Source organism: Vicia villosa, unplaced genomic scaffold (assembly GCF_029867415.1).
Source record: "Vicia villosa cultivar HV-30 ecotype Madison, WI unplaced genomic scaffold, Vvil1.0 ctg.002096F_1_1, whole genome shotgun sequence".
Classification (NCBI taxonomy): domain Eukaryota; kingdom Viridiplantae; phylum Streptophyta; class Magnoliopsida; order Fabales; family Fabaceae; genus Vicia; species Vicia villosa.
The window spans coordinates 33,845-58,742 of NW_026705836.1; the positions used below are offsets into that span (position 1 = coordinate 33,845).

The 24,898-nt window shown below is 36.8% G+C and overlaps 1 protein-coding gene across 1 annotated transcript in view; it reads right to left on the reverse strand.

Moving 5' to 3' along the window:
* Positions 1 to 23,787, reverse strand: part of LOC131637840 (RPM1-interacting protein 4-like) — a 34,363-nt gene extending 10,576 nt beyond the window's left edge. The window contains exon 1 of the mRNA XM_058908411.1: positions 23,572 to 23,787. Coding sequence (XP_058764394.1) covers positions 23,572 to 23,787 — 216 coding nt within the window. The remainder of the gene's footprint in view (positions 1 to 23,571) is intronic.
* Positions 23,788 to 24,898: the final 1,111 nt, after the last annotated feature.

A 24,898-nucleotide genomic window follows, 5' to 3' on the forward strand; every position in this document is an offset into this window, starting at 1 on the left:
TTTATGTTTTGTGCTATATTTTCAAGTCATTCCTTTAATCATTTTGTACTATTTTGTATCATTTGTTTACATTGATTCTTTTGACTTATAATATTGTGGTTTCACTTGCGTGTTCCTTTAGAATTTTAGGACCCATAATTCGTAACTTTTAGGTTAGTCTTCCCTTTAGGCAAATCCTATAATTTTAGGTAGAACTTTAATAAGACAATTTAGGACTTAGAATCATTTCTAGATTAGGTTCTTTTCTTTTTTCTTTTCAACTTTAAAACATTAATAAAGGACGACGCGAATCATGCTAAATGCCTTTTTTAGTGGGAAAGAAATGATTGGGGCGTAGGCCCCGATGTATGTTCTTTCCCACTTAGCGGAAGAGAAATGATTGAGGTGTAGGCCTCGGTGTATTTCTCAACCGTTATTTAGAGAAACGATTGTGGCGTAGGCCTCGATGTGCATTCTCTAAATATTTAAAAACTATATTTTATTTAGAGAATCGATTAGGGCGTAGGCCTCGATGTGTATTCTCTAAATATTCAAAAATTGTATTTCATTTAGAGAAACGATTGTGGCGTAGGCCTCGATGTGCATTCTCTAAATATACAAAAAAAAACTCTTTTTTATGGCATGATTCAAGTCACAAATTAATTTCCCTTAAAAAACACTTAACCAAAAAACACTTCAAAATATCTAATAAAGGCTCAGAGCTAATCAAAGTGAGGAAGTGATCCGATGCCTTGTAGTAGGTTTTCGTCCATCATGGAATCACACATAAAAGACACAAACCAATCTCTTTTCTCTCTTGCCTCCGAGGCATTCTTTCTCTTGCCTTCAGGGCATTCTTTCTCCTAATCGGACACGTTATTTCCGCTCCATCCCCAGCTTAAGACTCCAGAGGTCGAGCAGCGGAGTGCGAATGTAACGCCGTCCACTAAAAAACACAAAAACAAACAAAAACTAAAGAGCCGAACTACGGCGCTCTGATTCCTGAAAAGGATACGTAGGCATTAGGTCGCGGGGCCTAAGCGAGCACAACTATTTATAAACCTTTTTTCCCCGTGTTTCTTTTTCTTTCATTTGCATGCATTCCCTTAGTAATTAAGCTTTAGATTTATACACCCTTAGAATAGAACAAACATAGGTGGATACCATCGAGTACGATGGGCGTGAGGGGTGCTAGCACCTTCCCCTTGCGTAACCGACTCCCGTACCCTATCTCTGGGCGAAAGACCTTCTCTTATCCTTATTCTAGGTTTTCTGATATTCCTTTCCCTTATGGGATAAATATATTGGTGGCGACTCTGTTCATTTTCGCGAGCGTGCGGCAGCTGGCGACTCTGCTGGGGACGTTAGACCTATTGCGGGTCCGTATTTAGCGAGTCGATCCTAGCCTTTGTTTGTTTGTCTGTTTTTTGGGTGTGCTTATATATTGCTTATACTTCGCTTCATTTATTTTATGCTTGCATATCATGACTATTTATTGCTCGCATATCATGTTTATTTTCTCGCATTCTGGACTATATTATGGGTCCCCATGGGGGCCACATATTTTATCTGTTTGCAGGTTGGGTGGGTTATTTCTATGAGGTAAAAGGCCCAATACCCAGGCCAGAGTTGACACATAGGATACCTAGGATAGAGTGGATAGTCATGACGCCGATGAGATGTCAGGTCTTGTCTAGTGCGATCATGAGACCCACGCCCAGTCGAGGTTCAAATGGGGTATCATCGTTGGCATGTAGATGCAACAATGGTGGTATCTTAGGAGAACTGATAACGCTTGTTGCCATATTGACCTACCCTGACCTAGACTACACCCGTGAGTGGGGAGGGAATCATATTCTTAACAGGTACAGGTACATGTTCTGTTGGTGACTATTGATCCTCCTGGTACTCAAAAGAATGTCGAACCTTTGATCCTGGAACATTTGACTTATACAGAAGCTCTACATCAGTTATATATCAGAATCAACGTCGAACCTCTGAATCTGGAGGTTTGACCTTATGTGACTTATGCAAAGGTTATCTATCATAATCAACGTCGAACCTCTGAATCTGGAGGTTCGACCACCTTTGACTTATGCGCAAGCTATTTATCTAGAAAGCAACGTCGAACCTCTGAATCTGGAGGATTCGACCATATCTTATTGACCATGAGAAGTTGTTATCCAAGAGGCCTTGATCCTTGATCCTGATTTATGATACATTTGCATCTTCATTAACATTTTTGCATTCATGCATGTGCATCCATGGTTATCAAGACTCTTACCACTCTTCCTCTCCATCAGATCAGTCAAGACGATTCCTCCACACCGATATCTGACAAGAGCTCACAGAAGAAGAATCATGGAGAACTATGAACAAGATCAAGCTGCCATTAGAGAAGAGATGGACCAAATGAAGGGCAAGGTTGATGCTATTTTGGAAGCCCTCCAAGCTTTGAGGAATGAAAGGATTCCTGTTGCACAAGAGGTTCCCGTCGATGCTAATCAAACTGCTGCTAGTCAACCTGATGTCATTCCACCTTCTACTAATCCACTTGAGTTCCAACCAAGGACTAATGCTACTCTTGGAATGCCATTTAACTTCATGACTGTTGATACTCTTGGAGCTTCAAACCAAGGAGTATCTATGCCTGTAACTTCTAGAGTGCCAACTATGACTGGGCCTGTTTTCCCATTTCCTACTCCACCTCCTCATACAGAGATTCCCTATCCTGCTTTCTGTGGTCCTCAATTTGCCAATCCAGAAATGCAAACAATACCAACTGCTGAAAGAGCTCGACCCGTTGAGAAATCTGCTGAGAAGTACAAAATCCTTGAGGAAAGAATTCGAGCCATTGAAGGATTTAGTGCCTATGGGATGGATGCTGAGGATATGTGTCTGGTTCCTAATCTGGTTGTCCCTCCTAAGTTCAAGACTCCCGACTTCCAGAAGTACAAGGGTTTGAGCTGTCCGAAGAGCCATATCATCATGTATTGTCGTAAGATGGCTTCTCACATCCACAACGACTCATTGCTCATTCACTGCTTCCAAGATAGCTTATCTGGGGCATCTCTGAACTGGTATATGAATCTGGAGCGTAATAGAATCCGATCTTGGAAGGATTTGTCTGATGCTTTCCTCAAGCAATATCAGTATAACATTGACATGGCACCGACTAGGTTGCAACTTCAAAATCAAGTGCAAAGGACCAATGAGACATTCAAAGAGTATGCTCAGAGGTGGAGAGAAATGGCTGCTCAAGTGAATCCACCACTTTCTGAATCCGAACTGGTTGACATGTTCATGAACACTCTTCAAGGACATTACTATGAGAGAATGGTTGGTAGTGTTTCTTCTGGTTTCTCCGATCTAGTCAGGATTGGTGAAAGAATTGAGAATGGTTTGAAAATTGGTAAGATCCAGAATCCCGCCAATGCTGCTGCTGCAAACCAATATGGGTACAAGAAACCTCAGGGTAACTTTGTCAAGAAGAAAGAAGGCGAGACCAGTGCCACCTATGCTCAAGATCAAGCTCCTTGCTATCGAGTGGCCGCCACCGCCCCTCAAGCTTATGTGGCACCTGTTGGTCAACAACCTTGGGTCCCTTATCGACAATATGTCCAACAACAACAACAAGGTTTCCACCAACAAGGTTATCAACAAAGACAAGGTCAACAGAGGCAGAATAGGCCTAAAAGGGTGTATGATCGTGTACCAATGACCTATAGCCAACTTCTCGCCGCCTTGCTTGATCAAAAACTGATTCAATTAGCTGAAGCGAGGCCTCCTCCTGATCCTCTCCCTCCAAATTACAAGATTAATGCCAAGTGTGAATTCCACTCTGGAGGATCTGGTCACACCACTGAAGAGTGCAGAGTTCTCAAAGACAAGGTTCAGGATCTGCTTGATGCAAAGGAGATTACATTCACACCTGTGGCACCTAATGTGGTCAACAATCCCATGCCACCTCACAATGGAGCTTCCACCAGTGGAACATGAAGACTTTTATGTTTGTCAGAAAACATTTCATTTGCATTAGAATAAGGCCAAACTTGCCATTGTATAGATTTCTTTAGTATTTTCAATTGTACTACTTTTGTTGTTATCAAGTACTATCCATTGTAAGAAACTCATTCTGTTTGAATAAATAAAAATGTAATATACATGTTTTTCTCAAATCATTTCATCTTTGTCATTATGTTCATTGATACTTCACTCATTTGTCTTAAGCAACTAAAAAAGGAGAATGATGAAAATCAAAAACACATGAATCACTAATTGTATGCCTTTGGAACAAGATCCTACTGACGATGTACAGGCATTGTTTCCATTCCTAAACACCGGAGTTATAAGGGAGTGAAACCTTCGTCAACCCCTTTGAGCCTAAGGAGTAGTAGTTTCTTTTCAAAAAATAACAAAACCCTCAATCTTAACCAGGGGCAGGGTAGTCTTCAGTTAGTGCGACCGAGCGCTCAACTTTCAGGTATTCCATCAAAGGATCAATCATATCTCAGATCTCATAACAAAAAAAGAAGAGCACAATCCACAATGGATGTCTCCCATTCACTAAGAAGAAGGCAGTCACAACCTTTTCATCAAGTCAATCACCAAAGTCATACAACTTGTTCCCGAACGAGACAAAAAAGAGAATGAAAAGAAAGTTATGAATCATGATAAAAAAAAGGGAAACAATAGCCCGCTAAGTCAAAAGAAAAAAAGCTTTGAAGCAAATGACTTAGGCAAAAATCAGGGCATATCCCGCTGGACAACGAAAACCAAAATCAAAAGAAATTTTGTCCAGGCAAAAGTTAGGGAATGCAAAAGACAAAGCAAAAGAAAGGAATCCTCCAAGGGACAAGTTGTTGTGACCATCAACAAAAGCACCAAAGGGTGACTGCCACCTCCATCAAAGCTAGATCCTCATTCATCACAACCTTCCTGAAAGACGAATACTCGTGTCAAACTAACTGAACGTAGGAATGGAGGACATCACGAAGAAGGGGTGGGTTAAGTAGAACTTGAGCCTTTATCCTTTGTTTCTCAAACCGTGAACCCGGCCACGTTACAACCCTCAAAAGTCCTAACTGAAGTAGGGTTCGTTCCGAAAGCATACAAACTGTAAGATCATGTCAAACTGACTCCTTATGTTGCTGTGTCATTTGTGTTAGTATCAGTACAACATTTTGGACTAATAAAAACTTCTCCTTTGAGATTAACATGTGCATTGCATTCTCATTATCTTTTCAAAACAGAATTGTCTCTAACCTGAAAGTAAGTACTTGATACCAAGGAAAGTTCAACATAGAAATTCCATCGAGTAATCTTACAAGGGAAAAGTTTGGTCATCCACTGAGCAAGTATCTGAAGAATATATTAGGTGGAAGAGTTCCTTTCAATCTGGGGCATTCATTCCATGATCAACACTGGGGCATACCATTTCAAGCTTATCAAAAGTTCTATCTCAAAAGATCACGCAAGCTGGGGCAAGATAGAAACAAGTCGTTTCTTCATCTTCAAGCAAGTGTCAGATATGTGTCGAGGAGTCAAGCCAAACACCTCACCCTCAGGAGTCCTATAGTTCAAGCTATGACCTTTCCATAAAGGCATTCTCCATCCACTCCTTGTATCTTGGAAACAATCATTCCATTCATAATCATACATGCATCATGCATATCATTGCATTCCCATGTAACTATGATCCAATCATCAATAAAGCAGGGGCATCCACCCTATCTTGAATCAAGCAGAGTTTCATAACTCCACCTAATCTATCCCTGAAAGTAGAAACCCTTATCAATCAGTACACTGCATATAGAATTCATTGCATTGCATCTCCAAAAGTGCATAAAACAAATCAAGCATCACATATGAAGCATAAGCCAAGTTACTCGTCAGATGAGGTCCCTACAAGTATTCAACTGATATTCCACTTGATCACTCAGAGTTACCATTGTGGTGTCATCTCCCAAAGACAGTCATGTTCATCTTTCTTCAATCCAGAGTTGATGATTTTTGTGTTCAACCCAGAGTTGATTTTCCCTTCATCTCTTAACTCCGAGTTAATTATCTCTTCCCTCTCACCCAGAGTTGATGGATGTCTTTTCTTAGTTCCTCTCTCAACCCAGAGTTGAAGAGTACCTTTTCTTTCATTCAACCCAGAGTTGATCTTTTTTCTTATTCCCCTCTCAACTCAGAGTTGAAGGTTATCTTTTCTTTTATTCAACCCAGAGTTGATCTTTTTTCCTCTTTACCCTCTCAACCCAGAGTTGATGATTATTCTTTATCTCTTTTCCCTCTCACCCCGAGTTGACGGATATTTCTTATCTTTTGTCTTTTCCCACTCAACCCAGAGTTGACGGTCACCTTTTTTCTTCCCACTCAACCCAGAGTTGACGGTTATTTCTTTTTTCAACCCAGAGTTGACGGTTATCTTTTATTCAATCCAGAATTGATTTCTTCTTTTCCCACTCAACCCAGAGTTGACGGTCATCCTTTATCCTTTTCCCACTCAACCTAGAGTTGACGGTTATCATTTACCTTTTTCCCACTCAACCCAGAGTTGACGGTTATCCTTTCTCCTTTCCCTCTCAACCCAGAGTTGACGGTTATCTTTTGTCCTTTCCCACTCAACCCAGAGTTGACGGTTATCTTCTTTCTTTCCCACTCAACCCAGAGTTGACGGTTATCTTTTATTCAACCCAGAGTTGATCCTTGTCTTCCTTTCCCACTCAACCCAGAGTTGACGGTTACCTTTTTTCTTTTCCCACTCAACCCAGAGTTGACGGTTATCCCTTTTTCAACCCAGAGTTGACCTTTCCTTTATTTCTATTATTCAACCCAGAGTTGATCCTTTCCTTTTCCCACTCAACCCAGAGTTGACGGTTATTTCTTATCTTTTTCCCACTCAACCCAGAGTTGACGGTTATTTCTTATCTTTTTCCCACTCAACCCAGGGTTGACGGTTATCTTTTGGTCTTTCCCATTCAACCCAGAGTTGACGGTCACCTTTTATTCTTCCCACTCAACCCAGAGTTGACGGTTATTTCTAATTGTTCATCTTTCCACTTTCGACTCACAGTCATTATCCAACTACTTTCTCTCAACCCAGAGTTGATCTTCTTTCTTTCTCAACCCAGAGTTGACTTCCCTTTATTCTTCGACCCAGAGTTGACCCACTATTCTTCTTCAACCCAGAGTTGAGTTCTATTTCATTTCTAACCCAGAGTCAATTTGTTCAATCCAGAATTGATACACTTTTCCTTAGTGGAGTTGACACCATTTCTTCCCCAGTGGATCTTATCTCTCATCAGGCAAATTTTCAGGTTCTCTTGGTATTTAATCTTCTTCAACCTTGAATGATCGAAAGGCTAGCGCCAATCTCACCTTCAGGTTTAAGAAGATTAAATAGGGGCAGCTGTTGCACCCCAAAATTTGCCCATCTAAAATCCATTTCTAATTGGTTTATGTTTTTCCATTTCATCTGCATTATCGCCCCATCATTTGCATTTTAGGTCATCTAATACAACTCATACAGTCATTCAATCAATAAACTCAACATGAGATCAAGGGCTCTTGGTGTTTATAATTCGATTGGGTCTTAATAATTGGTTTTTAATCAGAAGATTAGGATTTCTATGGATGATTGCTTGGAAAAGAAGTTATGGTGGTACAATTTATCCTGACATCAAAACCAACTTGATTGCGAATGATTTTGTTCAGGACATGAGTTTTCAAGTACAAGATGGAGTGAAAAGAATAAAGTTCAAATTTATTTGAATTTGTCACATTCAAATCAAAATTCAACATTCTATTATTTAAAGGTCTTCATTCAAGATTTATACAAATGTGATTCAAGCCAATTCTATCAAACTCCTTTCCATCCCATACAAAAGATCATTCAAAAAGAGCATTCAAGTATCTACTACAAAGATTATACATATTTCCATCAAGAAACACTATACAAAAAATCAGTGGCTTTGCTAATCTATAAAACTCCAAGCATCTTCATCATGGCCTTCGTATTGTCTTGAATCTGTCTACACCATTCCATACCCTGCATGATTAAAGAAAAAAGACAGCCAACACATTAATCCAAACAACCCTGCTGCATTCTATCCAAACCCCATACACTCATAGCATTAAACCAGCTCTGCATTTGCTCGTACATGAAAAAAGAAATCACTATTCTGCAGCCTCGCATCAGAGAAGAATACATTCTACCAAACATTCACAATGCATCAAGAAACCAGTATAGAATCAAATACATTTAATACAGGCCCAAGTTCAAGAACCTGTCACATGTTATCCTGCATTCTACAAAATAAGCACTCAATCAGCATTGTATGTCCACAAGTTTCATCTATTCCTCTCCGAGACGGTGCGCTGCCAGTTATGTTCTCAACAAAAAAAAAAGAACAATTTGTAACTACTTAACAGAAGTTAATTGTTCCACTTAACTATAACAACCACTTAACAGAACCGTAACTAACTCCAACACAGCTATAACAGAATCTATGATATCCTAACCATTTCATAACTACCAAAACAGACCCTGCATATATATTTCAGTCACATTCAGTTCACAATTAATCCCTAACCTCTACCCACTTGTTTACTAACAACTTTTTAACCGAAATAACAGAATTCATAACCACCAAGCAGTTACTAACCTAACCACTTCACAAACAGCCTATAACAGTTATAAACCTTTAACTACCATACAATCCCATAACAGAATCAGTTATTAGTCTCTAACCACCTAACTTCTATAACTAACTTCTAACAGAATTTTAACCGCTTTCAACCAACCTCTAACCAACCTCTAACAAACTCCTAACTTCCTAACAGCCTAACAGATTTAGAAACAGAAGCATAACAGAAAATCAGAGATTGAACTAACCTTCAGAATCGATTTTCTCCACCTATATATTCTCTTCTCCACCTTCATTCAAGGGCCCCCACCATTCTTTATCAGTTTCAGATTCTCCACCATTTCTCACTTTCATTCATCATCATCTTCATCTCTTCACACTCTCAATCACCCTTCTCCAACCTCACCTGCAACCATCATCCACTCTTCATCATCTTCACTCTACCTTCATTCTTCATCTCTTTCTCTAACCTTCTTCACCATTCCCATCTTCCCCATTCATCAGATTCAATCTCTAAACCATCTCTTCAAGCAACGCCTCCGAATACTGCTTCATCGTCATCACTGCTCATCAATATCACCTTCGACGCAACATCACCATCTTCACAATACCAGCTTCAATTACAAATAATAGCTCACGTAATCAGGATAGAGGAAGATTGCACAAGGAGAAGAAGAGTTAAAAATATACAAGAAACAAATGAAGCACGTCACCTGAGTGTCTCGGAGGTCGTGAATCTCCGCCGCTGTAAAAGGAGCTCCGGTCTTTGGAACCAGGTTCTCCCGATATCTTTCCTTAATCTTCTTCGCAGTTTCATGATGCAATTAATTTCACCTTCGATTTCTGGAAATGCTTGCTCGAATCCATGATTATCGTGGCTTAGGTTTTAGTTTTTGTGTTGCTCGATCCGGATGAACGGCGAGCTTTCGGTGTGAATTGATGTTAGAATTGGACTCGGGGCACTTTTTAGCTTAGGGTTGTGTTTGGAAATCGTTGATTCTCGATGGAGTGAGGACGGCGATGGTGGTGAGGCCTACCGGAAATCGCTCCGGCGAGATCGAGAGAGAAAGAAGGAGGGTTTACGTCGAGTGAGCTGAATCGTCACAATCTATAACCCTAAATTTACCTTTTTACTTTTTTATTAAGCTAATTGAATAATTGAATTTAATTAGAATTAATTAGGATTAACTAAAGTTTAATTAAGATTGATTTTGCTAATTAGGATCATTAAGCAAAAATCTGATAGATTAGCAAGCATGAAGGTTAACAAATGCATTTGGATCATAATAATAATGGGCCAAAACCCTGGGCCCCTGTGCCTTTGCTAATCACCACCATCAATCTAGTTTACACCCCCTGGCTCTTTAAAAATTAGTAAAATTTAGGTTTCTACTTAGATTTTTCCCATTTCTTCTTAGACTTTGATACACATTTTTGACATATAAAAAATAATCAAAAACAATATTAGTTTAGGCTTGTATTTTGATTCTTTTGCTTGATTAGAATTCTTGTTCTTTGTCATATAAAAATCAATAAATAATAGTCCTTTTAATTCGATTTTGGTACTATATTTTGAATCATTTGTTTTTATGTTTTGTGCTATATTTTCAAGTCATTCCTTTAATCATTTTGTACTATTTTGTATCATTTGTTTACATTGATTCTTTTGACTTATAATATTGTGGTTTCACTTGCGTGTTTCTTTAGAATTTTAGGACCCATAATTCGTAACTTTTAGGTTAGTCTTCCCTTTAGGCAAATCCTATAATTTTAGGTAGAACTTTAATAAGACAATTTAGGACTTAGAATCATTTCTAGATTAGGTTCTTTTCTTTTTTCTTTTCAACTTTAAAACATTAATAAAGGACGACGCGAATCATGCTAAATGCCTTTTTTAGTGGGAAAGAAATGATTGGGGCGTAGGCCCCGATGTATGTTCTTTCCCACTTAGCGGAAGAGAAATGATTGAGGTGTAGGCCTCGGTGTATTTCTCAACCGTTATTTAGAGAAACGATTGTGGCGTAGGCCTCGATGTGCATTCTCTAAATATTTAAAAACTATATTTTATTTAGAGAATCGATTAGGGCGTAGGCCTCGATGTGTATTCTCTAAATATTCAAAAATTGTATTTCATTTAGAGAAACGATTGTGGCGTAGGCCTCGATGTGCATTCTCTAAATATACAAAAAAAAACTCTTTTTTATGGCATGATTCAAGTCACAAATTAATTTCCCTTAAAAAACACTTAACCAAAAAACACTTCAAAATATCTAATAAAGGCTCAGAGCTAATCAAAGTGAGGAAGTGATGCGATGCCTTGTAGTAGGTTTTCGTCCATCATGGAATCACACATAAAAGACACAAACCAATCTCTTTTCTCTCTTGCCTCCGAGGCATTCTTTCTCTTGCCTTCAGGGCATTCTTTCTCCTAATCGGACACGTTATTTCCGCTCCATCCCCAGCTTAAGACTCCAGAGGTCGAGCAGCGGAGTGCGAATGTAACGCCGTCCACTAAAAAACACAAAAACAAACAAAAACTAAAGAGTCGAACTACGGCGCTCTGATTCCTGAAAAGGATACGTAGGCATTAGGTCGCGGGGCCTAAGCGAGCACAACTATTTATAAACCTTTTTTCCCCGTGTTTCTTTTTCTTTCATTTGCATGCATTCCCTTAGTAATTAAGCTTTAGATTTATACACCCTTAGAATAGAACAAACATAGGTGGATACCATCGAGTACGATGGGCGTGAGGGGTGCTAGCACCTTCCCCTTGCGTAACCGACTCCCGTACCCTATCTCTGGGCGAAAGACCTTCTCTTATCCTTATTCTAGGTTTTCTGATATTCCTTTCCCTTATGGGATAAATATATTGGTGGCGACTCTGTTCATTTTCGCGAGCGTGCGGCAATTGGTATCACAAGAAATAATTGTCAAATATTTGCATTATTAAAACAATTTAATATTTGTATCATAAGAAATAATTGTCAATTGAATTCCCCTAATAGCTATATTAAAACAATTCGATATTTGTATCATAAAGGGTGATTAATTTTTCTTTAAGGAAGTTATTAATTTTGAAAAAATAAATTGTAATATATATCTACCCACTGTTACGGGAAAAACAAATTTCACTCAAAATTGAATTACCTGATTTAATAATTAAATAGTGTAAATATTAGATATTGAGTGCAAATATCTAAATAAAGTAATAAATTAATTTAAAACAAATAAAAATGCATATTTAATAAACTAATAAATCTAAATAAAGTAAAATTCGGAGAAAACCTCTTTAATAACATTTTAACCTATTAAATGTATGCGGTTCTATTTTTGAAACAATCATAATTAATTTCTAATTTTAGAAGTGTAGAATTAATTTTGAGTGATTTTGATGTGTTTAGTTTATTAAAAGTGTAATTGATTTTTTTGCATTTAAAATTGATTTTATTTAAAGCTATTTGTAGCTTCTACGCGCATAATTGATTCTTGGTGATTTTTACATTGAAATTTATTTGTCAATTCGCTTTTACATAAATTTTACATAAATGTATCTAAACATAAATCAATTCTACTAAACCCAATTATGTTAAAATCAATTCCACCAAATTCAATTATGTTAGAATCAATTTTATCCACCAACAATTCAAACACATCCTACATGCCATTAAATTGGATACCGGAGATGTGACTAATATTTTAAAAAAATAATCTAACACGAAGACATACCAAATCAAGATTGTAGAATAGTTAATCAATTAATTTAATGTTTATATAAATAAAAAATTAGTTAAGTTATCATAAACCCTTCTCCAGTGCTATAATTATAAGCTCAATCCTCCATCCTATTATTGTTGACCAAATAGTTCATCATTTTGAAGTTGAGAAAAAGCTAAGTTTTTTATATGGCTACAAGATATATTTTTTTTAATAAGCAATTTTATTAAAAGGAAAACAAAGGGTTCTCCAACCCAGATACAAGAGGACACGGGAGATAAGAACCCAACAACAAGGAAAAAATTACAAACCAAATATCATTACAAGAGGAAAAACAACGGGTCCTTTGAAAACTCGTAAAAAGAGAAGTTAGAATGAGTAATTTTCCCGCAAAAAGTCCACTTCCAAACCAACATCTTAATATTCCAAATGGTGTCATCTTATATACTTCATTTATATAAAAAACAACATCTTTTTAACAAACCAACATCTTTTTAGTAACAGGAGTGATATTTGAACACCTGAATTTTATCACCGTAACAAAACACCGTATCAAAATATATAAAAAACAAATGTTGGTTTAATTAATTGAAAAGATTCATCATTTTAAATTATTCAACCGTATGAAGATACGATGTCGGACACCTTGTATGGAATATCAATTTTTGTATTTTATATTAGAGTTATTTAGATTTTATATGAATGTGTATGATGATAAATGACTGTACCTGATCAGAAGGATCGTCACGGCCTGCTCAGAACTGGGTCTTTGAGAAGTGAAGAGGGGGTGTACCTGCAAGGTACTCCAATGCCAAAGTAAGAAAACGAGCAAAGGAGTGCAAGTACAAGCTAAAGGTTATAAGAGATTGAATACCTGACCCTCTAGTGAAAGAGGGTATTTATAGCCCCTAGCGCTGGGCCATGATCTCGCTACTGGGCTGGGTTCCCAAGTCCAATTAGGAGACTACCAGGTTTTCTAGGCAGAAATATCGGAGATGCGTGAGTGCTCTCCGTCCTGGTCAACCACTCCGAAGTTTTAGGGAGACGCGGTCTTTTAGGGACTACGTGGATTCCTCATGATTCGGGGGGTTGGGTGTGAAGGAACCCTACGAGGAGAAGGGTCCTCGGCAGAGTAGGTGCTCACGGGGAGCGCTTGTGTCAGACACGGTGTAGACGAGCACTTGTTTGCTCTTTGTGGGCCATGTGATGGTTTGGACCCCCAAGGTTAAGTGGGCCGAAAGTAGATTGGGCCGAATCTTGGCCCAGTCCAGAACAATAAATATGAAGACAAAGAAAGACAAGATGAAAGAAGTTCGAGAAATGTATAATTATGAGACATAAAAAGCAACAAATATTAATTATTGGACTAATATGAAGAATTTAAACCTCCTTACGAGGAAATTAAATCCAAAAAATTATTAAACTTATATTGGGTAAGAAATTCAGAAGACATATTATAGAAGTGGTCTAACGATATGATTATGCTTGTAGCAACTAACGATAAATTTTTTAAGATATATAGAATGGAAGTCAAGAATTTAATAGCATATAGAACAACGGAAAATGTGTTGAAATTTTTAACAAGTATTGATGTTGAAACGTGGAAACAATATACTAGGATTGTAGAAAATAATCAGTAATTTGATAAATTAATAATGAAATTAATATAGAAAGAGTTTATAGGCTACAATACTCTTGAGCATAAAGCATGGGTAAATAAACTTTTACGAGAAAAATGAAGAAATTCATCTAATTAATATACATATATGTAATATGTGTGAAATAGATACTTTTATATGTGAGTATAAAACATACTACTATGAGTTAGATAAAGAAATCAGGGAAATCTATAAGGAGTCTTCATATCTAAGTTACCATATCCACTTAGTGCAAGAATAAGAAATATAAGAAAATCCCAACCAATCGAATTAAAAGATATCTTAACAAAAATTATTCAAATCCTATATAATGAATTAAGACGACAATGTATAAAAAGTACAAGAACTAAACAATTAGATAGAGGAAGAACCTCACTTTGTTGTGATATACTAGATATAAAGCAATCGGGAAATTATAGATGTCAGGTTGATGTGCATAAGGTATATCCTTATGCACGGTGCATAAGTCTCGTATGAGTAATATTTAAATTGTTCCGAGTAACATTTTAGTTAGAAACGAGTAATAATATCATAATCCATGAATAATATATGCATTATTTATACACATCTATTAATTATAATATTTACACCATTATGAGTAATATCGATTTTTAACTATTTTGAGTAATATATTCATTGTTCTAAGTAATATTTATACTATTTTGAGTAATCTGTATATCATTTTGAGTAATAAATATAATACTTTGAGAAATATAAACAATATTTGAGTATTTATGCACCGTACATAAGGATATACCTTATGCACATCAACACATCCCATACTAGATATAAAGCAATCGGGAAATTATAGATGTAATCAACGAAGTAGAAAAAGTTATAAAAGAAAACATAAATTAAGAAAAACTTATTCAAGAAAAAAGGCCTATAAAAATACTAGGAAAAAGTATTTTAGAAAGAGAAAACAAACACTTAAAATATATTGTTCAAAAGGTAAAAAGAAATGTGTATGTTGGAATGGATATGGAATTTAGAAGGTCATTATGATAACGAATGTCCAATAAAGAAAGAGACGATCTTAAGGAAAAATCAAAACTAAGAACGAAACTAAATAAAATATATAATTTATAACCTTTACAAAATGAACTAAGTGATTATGATTGTAGTATATATTGTTGGAAATCTACCAAAAACTATGATGAACTTCTATCAATCTTGATGAACAAGATTGTTGTCACCACACAATAACGATGAAAATAGAAAAGGAAATTTAAAGAAGAAAAGGATTATAGTTTCTGCAGAGTCTCTCTCTGCCCACAAATTATGGAAAACTTTCTTATTTACTTGCAACTGCAAATTCTGTGAATACAACTTATTTGACTTAATTACAAAAATAGGGGTTACTCTCTCTATTTATAGATTTAAGTTAGCTTGCTCCCTAAGTCAAACCCTAAAACTATGAAAGCCCGAAATACCTATTTTGGAGCTAAATCAAATCTATCTAAATCTAAAAACAAATATGTGTGTAACAGTGAAGGATAGAAAAACACTTAGAAAGGGGAGGGGGGATTGAATAAGTGTATCTCAAAAACTTAGAAGATAAAAACAATCAACACAATGATTTTTATCCTGGTTCGTTGTTAACCAAACTACTCCAGTCCACCCCCTTAGAGCGATTTACCTCAACTGAGGATTTAATACACTAATCCAACTGATTACAATGGTTATCCACTTAGAAACACTCTAAGTCTTCTAGAGTATCCTGATCACAACTTGATCACTCTAGGAATCCTTTTATAATCAATGTAAAATAAATTTTACAAGAGTTTAAATGCTTCTAATAAAGCTGTAATCACAACTGTGATATTTCTCTTAAGTTCTATACTTAACCCTCACTAAATATTACAAGAGTTTGTGAGGTGTGAAGACGAAGTTCGTAAGCTTTTGAATTTGACAGCAATTCTGTATATTTGCGCAAGTGTTGTCTTTTGCTTCTGATCAGAACTTCTATTTATAGGCGCTGAGAGGAAATGACCGTTGGGAGCATTTAATGCTTTGTGTGAATAGTACGACGCTGCATTTAATGTTTCACACTTTTGCGAACTACCTCGAGCCTTGCTTTTGCTGATTTTACTGACTTTGCCTTTTGTAGCTTCTAACGTTCCTTTTATCAATCAGAGATTAGACGTTTCAGCCTTTCATCTTGTACTTTCTTCTGGACTCAGATTTTGTAGATAAGAACGTTTGAATATCAGAGTCAACAGTTTTGGTGCAGAGCATCTTCTGTCTTCTGACTTTGAAGAGCTTGAGCGTGATACCATCAGAACTTCAGAGCTTGCTCTTCTGAATTTCATTCTTCTGATGCTTTCCAGTTCATGTTCTTATTCTGCATGACCATCTTCTGATGTCTTGCCAGAGCATGTTCTGATGAAGTCATCCAGAACTTTCTGAGTCAGTTGCTTCTGAGCGCTGATTTGTGCAAACTCTTTATATATTTCCTGAAATGGAAAATGCAAAGGATTAGAGTACCACATTGTCTTATACAAAATTCATACATAATTGTGGTTGTCGTTTTTTTTTACCTCCCCGTTTCACTTGGGAGGACGGCACGCTAGACCCTTCACGCGAAAATTGGAAGGAGAATGCGCCCGTGGTGGGATGAATTTTGTTTCAGTTCTTCCTACGATATCACACGAACTTTCTTATTGTCCTACGAGTAGGAAAGGGAAAAAAAGATCTCAACTAAACCCTAGGAGTTTGCTAAGTGTGGGGATTCACCTAGACTAGAAATTCTGGAGTCTGGGAGGTCGGTTATACATAGGGAAGTGTTTAAACACCCTACATATCTGTAGTACTCTACAGGAACCTTCTCTGTGTCATTTGTCTTTGTGTTTGCTAATGATTGATTGGGAAAGTTTCTCCTTTGTGTTAGGAGAAGAAATTGAATTGAATAAAAGAAAGACAGACAGACAGACTGACTATTTTTGGTATTTTATTAGCTCGCTGAGATTCCTTGTGAACCTCATGCCTACATATCCCTAATGGAAGTCAGAGCTTAATGTAGTTCGGGGAACTAATTAATTATTAATAATTTTTGGGTGCCTTGCTTGAAGCTCAAGGTTGAAGCTTGAATTAAATCTCTGTTTACGGTAAAGAGACATGAAGTTATCTTTACAGAGAGGTATTTCTACTATTCCACCACAAACATTAAAAGAGTGACAGAATAACTGAATTCATTTCATTCAAGAGGGGGACCTTACTTGTGTATGTGCAAGTATACCAGTCAAATGCCTCTTAAATGAAAGAAAGATGCTCATCCAAATTAGGGAAAGTTACCACATGTCTGGGTTTTACTGCCAGCTCATGCCTTTCAAAATCCTAAATGGGAGACTTGATTAAAATGAAATGTAATGTTTGTTTGTTTGAATGTGGTGAGATAGAGGAAAGATCTCTCTATAGAGATAAGCTATGTCTATCTACTGTATAAAAGATTTGATCTTTAACTGGCTTATATGAGGCCCAAGCTTGAGGCTTTTTGATTGATTGATTATTATTATGACTCTAGGAGAAAACTCCAATGGGGATTAATTTACAAGGGGATTTTTATGTTCTGTACAAAGCCCAGAATTGAGGTTGACTCTACTTAAGGAAAATCTATTTTTGATGGGTTTTATTTGGTGTTCTGTACAAAGCCCAGAATTGAGGCTGACTCTAACTAGTGGAATATTATTTTCTGCCTTGTATGAAGCCCAAGGTTGTGGCTGACTCTTAAATAAACTGAGTATGGGTGACTCTATGGGAAAAGATCCTAGATGTTAGGAATCTTTGACACATGAAATATGGTTTATCTGCCTTGTACAAAGCCCAAGGTTGTGGCTACTGAACAATGAAGGACTCACTAGGGGAGACTCTATTATCTGCCTTGTACAATGCCCAAGGTTGAGGCTGACTATTAAGAAGGGAGTTTTATTGTTTTGGTGCCTTGTATGAAGCCCAAGGTTGAGGCTAACTATTTTTTGTTGGATTTTGACTCTATTGAAGGATTTATTTAGAAAGACTGATTTTTTTTTGGAAGCTAACCCTTTCCAGGGATTTTGACTCAGCTGGTGAAATTGTCTGTTAAAAGACTGATTTTTGTCATGTTTTTTGGAGGCTGACCCTTTCCAGGGGTTTTGACTCTTTTGGGGAAATTATCTCCAAAGAGAAATGAATCTTTGGTTTTTGAAGAAGTGATTTTGGAGGCTAACCCTTTCCAGGGGTTTTTATTAAGATGAAAGAATGATTTGGAAGCTAACCCTTTCCAGGGGTTTTATCTCTTTTAAACAGGTTTTTATTAATTGATTTTGGAGGCTAACCCTTTCCAGGGGTTTTTTCTCTTTTAAACAGGTTTTTATTAATTGATTTTGGAGGCTAACCCTTTCCAGGGGTTTTGTTAAAATGATGGCAGAAAGATTATCTAGTGGAGACTTCTTGTTCAAAGCCCAAGATGAAGGCTGACACTTGCTGAGGATAAGCAAACATGGATCCTAGACTCTGCTAAGGAAGATTGATGAAGGTAAGGGTGACAGAGACTGTCCATGTCTCTCATTCCAAAAGGTGTACTCAATGTAAAATTGAGACAAACTTAGCTTGTTTAAAGTCTGGTTTAAATTGGAAGAAACTCACCAGGGTATGTTAAAAGGTGACTAAAGACCTGTTCCTATGTTTATAAGAAACCTGGTGGGTCCTTGTATACAAGCTCAAGAGGAAGCTGGAAATGCTTTTAAGAAGCCTGTGGGTCCTTGTACAAAGCCCAAGAGGAGGCTAATCGAGGGTCATCGAGGGTCCTTGTTATAGCACAAGAGAAAGCTATGTAGTTTTGAACTTATTTTGGCTCTAAGCAAATGGGTAAGAGGTTTCACCAGGAATAATTCCTCTTTGGGTGGATGTGTCCTATTTTTTGGATTCTAAGGTTTTTGCCAAGATGTTTCACCGGGAATAATTCATCTTGGGGGTTTGAACTACAGATCTCTAATTAGGAAAGAGCCTTCACCGGGAAGACATTCTCAATCCTAGGTCATATTCCTATAATATATATATAGTTTAACTGTCCTAAGGTTTATGCTCAAACATAGTTCTAAACTAATATATATGCACAGTTTATATTTGACAGTAATTTAAATAAAAGACTGTAAATTGAAAGCTTGTAAAGCCTAACCTGGATGGAGTGGAGGCCTTTGAAGAAGTATGTACAAAGCCTCAACAGTAATTGGTGGATAACAGTTGAATATATATATGATAAACAGTTAATGGTTTTTTGAAAACAGAAGAAGTGAAGATGGACATAGGTCACATAGGTATCTGAAGAGTTTCACCGGGAATAATGCCCTTCAAATACCAGAAGAATGTTTTAAAACAGAAAGAAGATTTTGTAAATATAGTTTTGGAAAACAAACTAAGAAAAGAAAGAAGGTGTTGGGACTTACACTCTATTAGAGGCCCACTTAAAAAAATGATTTACTGTTTATGAGAAACAGTTGAAAATGATTGAAATGATATAAGGTTTTGTTGTTTGAAAACCTTAACCATCTGTTTAATCAGAGATTGAAAATAGTTTTGAATATTGACAAAAGTCAACTTAATTAAGGCAAAGATGAAATCTATACCTAATTAAGACCTAAATAATTAGGGTTTTATCATAAAATTATTCACAAAGTATTTAGGTTAAAACAAAATGAAAATATATATTTTAAAGTATTTAAGAAAACACTTAAAACATACTATTTTAAACCTAATTAAAATACATGAAATAAATAATATTTTTATGATTTTTTTTATTATTCATAAAATAGGTATATTAAATAACAAGTGTGTGAAAAATGAAGTGAAAATGGATTATTTTGATAGGTTAAATAATTATGTGAAGTTTGTGAATAAAACAAAGGAAAATAGTGATAAAAAAATTGGGTTTGTCTCCTTCAAGGCTTGAACCCACGCCCTATAGATTACCAAACAAAACAAATACCAACTGGGCCACGCGCGTGGCTTGTTTAAGAAGGGAGCCCATATGATTATATGTAGAACAAAGCAATGAATGAGCTAAAAAAGAAAATAAATGAACAAAAGGTCTGAGGGGGGGGATCGAACCCCAGACCTAAGGCAAGGCAAGGCTTTTGGACGCGCGCTGTAACCATTGGGACACTACGATGAATTCGTAGATAACACACCCATCATTCAAAATAAAATAAACTCAAATCTGGGAAATTCAAAAAATGGCGCCACCATCTTCATCTTCAACCTCAAGCTTCAATTTTTGGAATTTGCTATCTCCTTCGTTTCTCAACCAAACTTAAAGATGTAAACATGGATTTTGCTCGTTTTTGAACGAGGATCATGATGGTGTCCTTTAATTTTATTTATTTTCAGTATAACATAAAATTCGCAAGCATGAACACTAAGAACCCTAAAACTAAAATTAAACATGAAATACTATATATGCATGATTTGATGCAATTGATTGAGGGCTAATGATCTATGAAGGTGCAGAAACCAACTCGTAACTTCATTTTAAATTTATCATGCGTGAATCATAGAGTTTGAAGCTTTTGAAACTTACCTGAAAAATGAAGATTTGGCTCTGATCAAAAGGTGTTACAGAGCTGTTGTAACGATCCAGATAGCTTCAATGACTCCTTTGGAAGGTGTTGAGATGCCTGGCTTGGACTGAAAGTGCCCAGAACTTCTTGCTCGACCCCAACTGCAATAGCTCCAAGTGAGAGGTGAAGATGATGATTCTCCACGCCCAGAAGTGTTTCAGAGGTTTGGGTCACCTCTAAATGACTCCCCTAAGGTGTTTGAAAACTTAATTCCAAAGGAAGAGCTCTGGGTTGAAGAATCCGAGTCTTCTAGCCAAAGAACCTTTGAAAATCTTAAGTATGAAGAAAGAAGAGAGAAAGAAAGAATTATGTTGCTTTGGTGTGTTTTCTGAATGAGAAAGAGCCCTCTATTTATAGGCAATTGGTTCAGAGTAATTATGCATAGTGAGCTTGCTTAGTGAAGTGAGTTTGGTTTCTTAGCCAAGAAGAAAATTTGAAAAGATCCCAAATGCAATGATGCATTTTCGGGCTAGCTTCCCCAACCATTGATCTTGTATGATCTAAGGGAACATTTCTGATTCAGAGGAGAGTTCTAATTGGCTTAGAGCAAGATTCCTTGATGATTCATCATTTGCCATAAATTCAAAAATGCAATCATTACATAATCACATGCCTTTATTTTTGGGAATCTTCTCTAATCCTTATGCAATGATGAATTTGGATGCATGGAATGTTTTTAGATGCATTAGAGGTCGTGTAGCATCACTTAGTGAAGCAAAATGCACAAAATTGCAAAGTTTCAAATTGTACATGACCTATAATTTCACTTCATGAGGCCAACTTTGAACAAGCATAACTCTTAGCTCAAAATGAATTTGGAGAAGGTTGAACACAATTTGGAAAGCCCTAAACATCTACTTCAAATCATTAGTTTATGGTTCCTTCAGAATCCTTTGGCAAATTTGTGAAAAATGAGGCCAAAGTTGGAAGAAAACTAGGTTAAAAACACTTAGAAAATTTTCTAAGTGTTTATGACCTAAAACTTCAAAATTCCCAAATCTCTTAAATGATTGATCTTTTGAAAAAAGTTCCATTGTAAGATGTTGTTTTATTTTGCAAGATCTACAACTTTCATGTTGGAAGTTTTTTGAGTTGTGTAGGTGAAATTTTGAGTTCCCATAATGCCCTCAAAAACCCTAATTCCCGACTTTTTGCTCCTTGATGATTCTTCTTGAATTTCTTTGGTCAAATGACTTTAATATCCATATATTGATGATATTGATTTTTGAAAGTCATGGTTTGACCAAAACTCTTAAAAGTCAAAGGTGATCCCATACAGTTGACTTTTTCCAAATAAGGTGAGATTTTGGACTTTTGTGTGGAATTAAGATCTTCTCCTTAAATGAGTGATGTAAATGGGTTATATTGAGGTAGTAGAGGTTCTTGAATCATGTCTTGAGTTTTGGATCCATGCCCTGATTAAAAGTCAACTATCCAGATGAATTAGGTTAAAAACCCTAATTGTCGACCAGATGAAATTGGTGACTGTGGATCTTGAATTGAGGTGTGATGTCCAGTGGATCTTATTGTATGGATCATTTGAAGATGATTGAAGTCTTTAATAGATGTCCTAGAGATTTTTAGGGTTTCCCAAAGGTGATCCCTGATTTCAGTCCTTGATAGGCTCAAAAACCCTAGTCTGGTGACCTGAGTAAACCTGTACTCAGATGACTGGGTGTCTAATCAATCATAGGTGAATATAAAAAGTGAAGCTTTTGAGTCCTATGATTGGGTTAGAGACCAATCCTTCTATTGATTGATCCTTTGCCTGAGTTTCCTTGTCTTTGAACATCCTTGATTAAATGCCAAATGAAGAAGTGACTGCTCTGGGTACTTGCTTTGACCTGATGAAAATCCTGAAGACATGTCATCTCAGGGGGGTCAAAAATTAGGGTATGACAATAATGTTATCATCAAAACACAGAATACTGATCAGAACATTTCTTGTTCTAACAATCTCCCCCTTTTTGATGATGACAAAAACATATATAATTGATATGAATTTGTATCTAGAATATCAGATGAACAAAGACAATTACACAGATATAGCATAAGCATATAATCAGAGTGTGTTAATATGTCTCCCCCTGAAATTAACAGTCCCCCCTGAGATTAACAATCTCCCCCTGAAATTAATACTAGAAAAATTTATAAATAAAAGACTTCCCTGAGTATTTTTCCATTTCAGTTGAGACTTTCACTTTGAATAGAACTTTAGAACATTCAGAGCTTCTCTTCAGAGCTTCCATTGGACAGCTGCAGAGCTTTGAATTTCTGTTTGTGATCACTTGTATCAGAACTCTTTATGTCTTCAGTCTTCTATGTTTCTGATCCATCAGAACTTTGAGACTTCAGCAATAGAGCTTCTTGATTTGATCACAGCATTTCTTGCTTCCGGACTTGAAACTTTAGAGCACCCAGCTTGCTTCAAATCTTTAGGAGCTTTAGAATTGCTTTTCCCCATGTATTTGCTTCTCATTTTGAGCTTGTCCAGAATATCTCATTCCTGCAAAAACTATCAAAGATAGAAAACATGCAATATATTTGTTAGGAATGTTGAGACTTAAGCCCAACAACTGATATAGTAAATCAATTCAATTATCAGATTTCTCCCCCTTTTTGTCATAACATCAAAAAGCATAAAAGGTTCAGATGAAAAAAAACACACAGAGTGAAGAAAGAACAGATATTTCATTGATTAATTAGAAGATAAGAGAATACAAAGGCAGGTGCAATTCAAGCAGATGCAAAAAACAAAGAAAACAAACTAAGACACAAGACAGACTACGACTGGCTAAACTTAGAAGCTAAGACGGCCAGAAGGTTCTTAATCTCAGTAGTGTCTTCAACTTGCTTCTTGGTAGCTTCTTCTTGAGTCTTCATAAAAGATCTGAACTCAGCATTTGTATCATCTTGCTTGTCCAGACGACTAGCCAAGCTTGCTTGAGTTTGTTGGAGCTCCTTCATAGTGTTCACCAGAACAAAAATAGAGGAACCAGCAGAACCAGCATCAAAGCTGTTATCCAGAACAGGATAATTTGCATCAGCTTCAGCCATAAGAACATCTTCATGATTTTCCTCAACAATAATTTCTTCAGCAGGATGTTTTAGGCCTTGAAGAATGGCATCCAGATTCTCTAGAGGAGTTGGAGTCTCAGGTTCTGAAGGGTACACAACTTCTGGGAAAACCATGTTAGGGGCTGTAGCGGGGAAAATCTGATATCGAAGCCATAAGATTGACTCGAATCAATACTTCAGTGAAAGTCGCCACCGCGCTTTATTGTTTCCAAAGGAAAAGGGAAAAGAACGAAAAAAACCCAAAGTTTGTTTTTTTTAAAACAAGAAAGAAGAGATCTTAGGTACTTGAGTAGGATTCCTCTGGACATCCACAACTGTTTGGGGTTGAGTAAAAACTTGTCCACTTCTAGTCACTCTACTAACATCTGCTATATTCTCAACAGAAGACAGAGGCTTAATCTCGACTTCTTTTCCAGCTTCCAACATGGTGGCATTGTATCTGTAGGGTACAGCTTTGTCAGAACTATAAGGTACAGATCCAGGCAAACATATCACAAGAGGTTCTACAGCAGCTTTGCCATAATAACCAATCTCTACACATTCCGGAATTTCAAAGCACGGCTCGATCACATTGACATCATCTTCATCTCTATCCCTCAGAATCTCGATGAGCCTTTGATCTATCATCTCTTGTAAATCTCTTCTCACAATATAACACCCTCGAGGATTAACTAAACAAATCCTACAAGCAGCATGGTTATGCTCATAATGACTATACTCACACAGAGTGGCATGCATCTCTACCAATGATCCTCTGATGTGTTCCACACGATAAATCTTATACTTCCCAGGGCATCCATGCACCATATTCACAGCAGACGCTTCATGAGTTGGCAACGGATTGTTCTGCACATTTGGGCCAATATCACGGAAAGAAAGCATTACAAAACGGACCAATCTCTGAACTTCATTCTTTAAGGACCAACAGTTTTCCAAATCATGCCCAGGAGCATTCTGATGAAAATCACAAGTGGCATCAGCTTTGTACCACCAAGGGAGTTTCTCTGGAACAGGAGGTGGTGACCTTGGTTGAACCAACTTCTTATGAATTAGAGCAGGATACAGTTCAGTGTACGTCATAGGGATAGGATTAATATTAACTCGAGGATACCGATTCCGCCTTGCTGGTTGTTGATTAACAGGAGCTACAGGCACTGAATTCACAACAGGAGTTACTGACGCCACTTTTTGAGATTGATTTCTGAATCGATTATTCCTCCCATGA